The sequence below is a fragment of the Carex rostrata genome, chromosome 31 (assembly GCF_964058835.1).
Source record: "Carex rostrata chromosome 31, lpCarRost1.2, whole genome shotgun sequence".
NCBI classification, from domain to species: domain Eukaryota; kingdom Viridiplantae; phylum Streptophyta; class Magnoliopsida; order Poales; family Cyperaceae; genus Carex; species Carex rostrata.
This window is the reverse complement of record NC_135948.1, coordinates 1,819,123-1,826,135: the sequence shown is the minus strand read 5'-3', so window position 1 is coordinate 1,826,135 and position 7,013 is coordinate 1,819,123. Positions and strand designations below refer to the sequence as shown.

General features: G+C 31.5%; 1 protein-coding gene across 2 annotated transcripts; it reads right to left on the bottom strand.

Annotated features, from left to right (window-relative positions):
• Nucleotides 1-4,992: 4,992 nt before the first annotated feature.
• Nucleotides 4,993-6,768, bottom strand: LOC144547482 (putative aquaporin NIP5-1). Of its 2 annotated transcripts, none has more exons than XM_078296148.1 (4): nucleotides 6,505-6,768; nucleotides 5,645-6,064; nucleotides 5,483-5,544; nucleotides 4,993-5,385 (listed from the first exon to the last, which is right to left on the bottom strand). In XM_078296148.1, exons 1-4 carry the CDS (start codon nucleotides 6,610-6,612, stop codon nucleotides 5,235-5,237), a joined length of 741 nt encoding a protein of 246 aa, XP_078152274.1. In that variant the 5' UTR covers nucleotides 6,613-6,768; the 3' UTR covers nucleotides 4,993-5,234. The 2 variants fall into 2 exon arrangements, with proteins under 2 accessions (XP_078152274.1, XP_078152275.1); XM_078296149.1 differs by lacking the exon at nucleotides 6,505-6,768 and adding an exon at nucleotides 6,191-6,303 and having other exon boundaries at nucleotides 5,645-6,134.
• Between the last annotated feature and the right edge of the window lie 245 nt (nucleotides 6,769-7,013).

The window sequence follows — 7,013 nt, the reverse complement described above, 5'->3', positions numbered from 1 at the left end:
ATAACGACGTGACTAATTTCACTCAATACAACCATCAGCTATCTCATGACCTCATATGAATATGTATCCTCTGCATAACTTATCATTTGAGTTAATGCTTATCGGCTATCCAATTAGAATCCGAATCAATCTAGTTCAGAATAAATACACGAGATCTCTTTAATTTTCATGTCAATATGGATCAGATGGTTCTGATTTATTCTATATTAACTCAAAGTTTGAGTTAATGCAGAGAATAACCCCGCATTATGCTGACATGTCATATAATTTACTTACTCTTTAGTAGGGGTGATTAATGAGCGAGCATGAGCGAGTTAGGGTATGCTCATGCTCGCTCATTAAGTAAATGAGCGAGTTGTTAATGAGCGAGTTTAAATGAGCGGATAAATGAGCGAGTTGTAAATGAGCGAGCTTTTTAATAAGCGAGTTATGAGCGGCTCACGAGTTATGACTTATGACTCATAACATAATTATATAATGTGCTCACGCATAACAAAATTTGTTAAAAGTCATCATAACAAAATCCAATAAATTGTCATAATTCATTTAAATGAGCGAGTTGTTATGACTATTACTTGTTTTGGACTTTAGGCGGAGGTTTTGGTTCTGCCGATTTACAAAAAAAAATGAATATGAAACTATGAATATTAGTATATTACACATGATTAAATGTTACATTGTGCTCACTATATTACACAAGATTAAATATGAAACTATGCTCACTATCTATCAATCTTAATAAGGCAAGCTTGATGTTACACATAATTACATAGGATTAAATATGGCAGGGATTAGATGTGGCAAATTCTTAATGAGCGAGTTATGAGCGAGTTGGGACATGCTCATGCTCGCTCATTAAGTAAATGAGCGAGTTGTTAATGAGCGAGTTTAAATGAGCAGATAAATGAGCGAGTTTAGGCGAGCTTTTAATGAGCGAGTTATGAGCGGCTCACGAGTTATGAGCGATTTACTCACCCCTACTCTTTAGTCTTTACAAGTGAGGCACAGGAGAGGATGTCACTGGCTAAAATTAAGCTACATTATTATTTAACCAATAGAAATTGTTCAACTTGATAGTTAGCAAGACACGGTGTACGTACTTAGTGAACAGTTTTTTTGAGTGAGAGAAAAATCTTATTTGGACCATTTTGTCCACGTTTTAGAGAGAAAACTAATAAAGTAATGGTTTACTTTTTTAATAGACACCTATTAATTAGATATTATCAATTGATGATCTGATGATTCATTCTTTATTTCACAATCAATCCTAATTGCTTTTTTCGGCAATAAAAAAAAAAAAAAAGTTGCTGCATGATAAAATAAATTCCTGCTTTGAATTTCGTGTGCCATTTCTATTTCTTCAACGAGAGTATTGTCAATTCTCAATTATCTAAACAAAGATAATTTATAATATTTAGTCAATTTTATTTTGAAAAGTAACATATATAGGTCATTTTCTCACCTCAGAATTGTACGATAGTTTCTTTGTGAGCAAATTAAGGTATCCTTTGATGTTTGACAATCTAGAGCACAAATAAAAAAAAATCAGCACGTTAACGATTAGCATTTTGATGCTTGACAGGTTAGCAAATTTATTAGTTATGTTTTTCTTCACCTCGGATACCTGACAGTCTTATAAACTATAACTAAAGTTTAGCATTTTGATAATAAAATTATAATATGACATGATAAGAAATAAAACAAAAAAAATATTACATTTGAAAATGGTTTATAAGATTTAACTATTTTTTATTTTTCCTTTATTTATTTACATAATTTTTGTTTAATAGAAGAATATCGATGAGTTAGCAATTCCATTTGAACAAGATCGAGGCCAAAAAATTTGAATTACTCAATTTCAAGTACAAAACTCACGACGAACTACTCAATGGCGTTAGAGTATTTTACTCAGTTAAAGGATATGAATTATCTATTTGTTGTTCAAAGTCAGAGCAATATGTTATTTTATAATGTAGTAGAGATGGTAAATATTGTGATGCGCGGGGTGTGCCTTTAGTTGAAAGAGAAAAGATAACATGGACACGTCGGATCAACTGTCCTTTTAAAATTAAGGGCAAAAAGGTGGATGAAGGAATTTGAATAATTAAATTACTCAAAAAAATAGAATATTTATACATTTTTTCTATTTGGATCATAATTGCATAATGCAGAAAAAAAAAAACGAAGATAGGTACTTTGTATTATTTTAAGTTTGCAGATTCTAAATAAAAAAAAAAAGGGAGGTGCTATTCTAAGGGCAATAATTTTAATAATGAGAGCTGAGAGAATATTTTTTATACTAATACCCACTTTGCTCTTCTTTCTTAATACTATATATGGATGGATGCATAATTAATGGATAACAACTAATGAGAAAATTATCTCAAATATCTTTCATCTGTTTTTTTACATAATGAATGGAAACGTACCAATCCTTCCTAATCAGTATATCTGCCATATCATTTACAACATTTATTGGCAAAAACCTGGCCTGTTCTTGAAAACCCCGTCAATTAAGATTATGTATGACCCTATTTTGAGTTTATCTCTAGATAAAATGAAAATTATACATAATTTTTGGTTGGGATTCGAAGGATAGAAGGTTCTAATATTTGGGATAACGATGCCGTATGGACTATGGAGAGCTTCAGGAAATGTGGTATGAGCTGATGTGTGCACTTGGCTTGATCATTTCATTTTCGGCTAGCGTTTTAACAGATGATGTGAAATGAAACCTAAGGACATTTGAGTTGCAAAAAAAAAGTTTGGAAACCAATCAAATTAAAATTTCATTTTAATTAACGTCCTCATTATATATTTATAAATTTTATAATGTATTACAAAGTTTATAAATATTTATAATGAGGTTGTTAATTAAAATACAATTTTAATTTGATTGGTTTCGAACTTCTTTTTTCTTTTTTTCAACATAAATGCCCTTAAGTTTCAATTTATATATCGTTGTATCATGAATCAAACAATATAATCGGATATGTAAATGTTGTAAATGACATAACAAATATACCAGCTAGGAAGGATTAGTTTCCATTCTATATGTACAGCAAAAAAAAGATGAAAGATATTTGAGATAATTTCCTCTTTAGTTATCCATTAATTACGTATTCATATATAGTATTAAGAGAGAAGGGCAAAGTGGGCATTAGTATAAAAAATATTATCTCAGCTCTTATTATTGAAATTATTGCCCTTAGAATAGCACCTCCCAAAAAAAAATGTGCTGATAATTATTTGATGCTAATCAAGTTGCTCGCAAAAAAAAAAATTAAAATTTCATAATTTCTTGTTTAGAGTGCATATTTTACAAAATCTATAAAAGTACATTATTAAAAAATAAAAAAAGGCTGTAAATATATTTTTAACAATAAAAGGTAATACAACATTCAGAATTTTAGCATGTATACCTTTAAATTAATTTGAAGAATAAATTTTCATTATAGTCCATTAATGCAGATGGTCCGTTAGTATACTGCTTTATTAATTTCCTTTTCAAACGTGGACAAAATAGTTTAAATAAAAAGTTTCTCTCATCTCATTGCTGCTTTGAGTCAAAATCCGCACCTAAGTCGGGTCATTCCCGACAAGTTAAAAAAATAATAATAAATAATATCCGTACCAAATACATCAGATGTGATTTTTTAAGAATTACATGATCCTGTTATTACAAAGAGGAGGGTTCAAATGCCTCTATGTTTTTGTGTCTCTATCATGCCTCCATCTCTCTTTATTATTTTCTAAGTTCAAACAGTCGATCCGAACCGCTCAACCTAACTTCCATACTAAAATATTTTTGGAGACCAAATTTTATATTTTTAGAAATTTTTTTATTATTTTTTTAGATAGGTAAAAAAAATACTGTTTTTAGATGGTTCAGATTTACTGATTTTGTACCTATCTAAGAAAATAGTAAAAAAAATTTCTAAAAATATAAAATTTGGTCTCCAAACATATTTTAGTATGGAGGTTAGGTTGAACGGTTCGGATCGACTGTTTGAACTTTGAAAATAATGAAGAGAGATGGAGGCATGATGGAGATACAAAAACATGGAGGCATTTAAACCATCCACTATTACAAATTCATTCATTCTTCATCTGTTTTGAAATTTGTACATAGAAAATATCAGGGTCATGTGATTTTCAAAAATCACAGCAGATTTGTTTCCTGTATCTCCTAAGTGAGTCAACATATTACACGTAAGCGAGTCGACAACATATTACACGTACACTTCATGTATAAACTATTCAAAGATACCTTTCTTCTCGGATCTCCTCTCTCTTCCTTTTTTGTCTCTTTCTTTATTTTTTCATTTTCTTTACTTTCCTTTCCTTTGTGTCGAAGTCGAACTCCTGCTGGTGTGTGTAGGGGTGTCAATGGGTACGGTACGGGTCGGATGGAGACATTTTCATACCCATACTCATTAAAATTGATCTTACCCATACCCATTAAAAATTGATCTTACCCTACCCTACCCTTACCCGTTAATATAATTGGGTAACGAAACGATAGCGGGTGAATAACGGATAATACTAGTATAATAATTAGTTTTATTATATTTTACAAATTAAACATCAAAAACTCATTCATTTTAACACATATATAATTGCATTTCTAATAAAAAATAAAATAAATGTGCAATCAATTCCAACTAAATTATTTTTTATAAAGAATAAAAATTTAAAAACACGAATATACATTTAAGTGGGTTGAAAATTGAATTGAATATATATTTGGATTTTATAATTACCCTATAGGGTAACGGGTACGAAATAGTCATTACCCATACCCTTATCCATTTATTTAACGAAAAAAAATTCTTACCCATACCCATATCCAATAAGCTAACGAAAAAAAAACCTTACCCATACCCGCCTTATCGAATACGATACGGGTCGGGTAAACGGCTAAAAAGGTACCATTGACACCCCTAGGTGTGAGGCCCATGTCCAGTTATACGATGTTTTATTAATTAAATTAATTGCTTAAATCTTACTTCACTTTTGTTGATTTTCTATGAACACATCCTTTAAACATACAAATATATGCAGTAGTATTGCATATTTACATGCTGAAATTTAAAATATATCTTCATATATATCTTCTCATTTAATTAGCCGATGCCAATCATTCTTCTTCAAACTAGAAAGTAGGCATCAGTCGGCATGCATTTACACCTTAAAATAAAAAATAATAAAAAATCCCAAGAGGAAAAATACATCTACGCCAACTTCAGAAAATCATATGCACTGGTGCCAAAGATTGCACCTAAAATAGGAGCAACAAAATATATCCATATTCTGTTATAATTGCCTGCAGCAAGTGCTGGTCCTAGTGTGCGAACAGGATTCATTGACGCACCAGTTGATGGTCTACAGAAAGACAGAAATGATGTAACATTATATTCTTACACAGAGATGATCAAATTGAGTTAAAAGCTTTGTTCTTTGTTAATTTGCACTAACTTACCCTGCTATCAAGGTATTCAGCAATACTGTTAAACCCACTGCTATCGCTGCCAACTTTTTGTTCTAGAAAAACAAAAAAGAAAACAGAGATTATAGTTAATAAGTGTAAAATAAGAAGTTATAGAAATTAAATTAGCATAGATCTAGAGTTTGTTAAACTAACAGCTTTGGGGCCATATGACACTGAATTAACCACAAATAACAGGATGAATGTGATCAGAAACTCGAGAAAGAATGCCTTGCCGGTACTGATGGTCGGTACAGTGACCCCACCATATTCGAAAGGACTATAAATGATCTTAAGTGCCAGTGATGCGCCGAAAGAACCCAAAACTTGAGCTGATATGTAAAAAGGCACCCAAACACATGGAAAGTCTTTGAACAGAGAAAATGCGATGGTGACTGCCGGATTCAGATGTGCGCCCGAGATGTGACCGATCGAGAAAATGACGATTGCTACTGCTATACCTGATGAAGCAGCTTTACCAATTAGAGTTTCTGAATTTGGGTACTTTGCATCTACTATCGGAGTTGCGGCTGCTCCAAATACCATGATAAATGTTCCGATGAACTCCGCGACAATCTGATAATGTATATAAGTTCACTAATTTGAGCAAATGCAACCTTAATTTGATGTGTTACTCCAAAGAGAACTGGTAAGCTAACCATCGTAAAACAAAAGTTGGTATTTGCAAATGGTTTTATTAACTTATATTTTTAGACTTGGCAATTGATTATGACATAAAGGAATAAACAATTTGATAGAACCATCTATGAAATTCCTAGTTATCTGCTTCGTCTCAATTATAAGACGAGATCTAGAGCAACTCACAGGCCCAAAGACAATCTTCCAAGATAGGGAAGTGTATATTTCTAAAATCTATATTGGCTATGTTTTTGTTTCAGCAAGAAAATGTTTTGGCAAGAAAAAAAAACAAAAAATCATTGTATCAACATAATTCAAGGACAAGTTGGGTATATAGAATGAACTTATTTGATGAAACAAAACTAGCAATACCATACCATTTTTATAAAAGAAGCTCCTGCTTGGGAACATAATCCAAAATCACAACATATATAACTTTGCTCCGTTGCATGAAGGCGATCAAGCAATATTTCTTCATCAGCCATCTTTTTTTCTAGTTTCTTCTTCTTCTTCTTCCTCTTCTTCAAACCCTTGACTCTTGAGGGATGCTTATTCTATGTAATTTCTTTTTATGCTGGCCGAGAATTCAAAGAGGTTTTACCGTATGAAAGGAACCCAATTGTTAATAACTTTCAGTTGTCAACTCAAATGACCTTTGTAGGACAAAAAGAGGGGAATGCTAATGACAGCGCAATAAAAAAATAAAAAAAAAAAGTTATAAGGACAGACATCTCAATGTTTATATTAATTTTTGAAAATATCTTGGTTAAGTACAGAAGGTATAATATTCAATGCAGAAGCAGAAGTGCAGAACAGCTTTACGAGTGCATATTCTCTGAGATATCTCATATTTTGCGTGACCGATGTGTCCGGTGCCTATTCGGAA

What these genes read in the sequence shown, in the direction of transcription:
- LOC144547482 (XM_078296148.1), bottom strand. Translation starts at nt 6,612, where the DNA reads ATGGCTGATGAAGAAATATTGCTTGATCGCCTTCATGCAACGGAGCAA. An exon ending in GAGCTTCTTTTATAAAAATG is followed by an intron (nt 6,065 to 6,504) that starts GTATGGTATTGC and finishes ATACATTATCAG; the next exon opens with ATTGTCGCGGAGTTCATCGG. An exon ending in TGTCATATGGCCCCAAAGCT is followed by an intron (nt 5,545 to 5,644) that starts GTTAGTTTAACA and finishes TTGTTTTTCTAG; the next exon opens with AACAAAAAGTTGGCAGCGAT.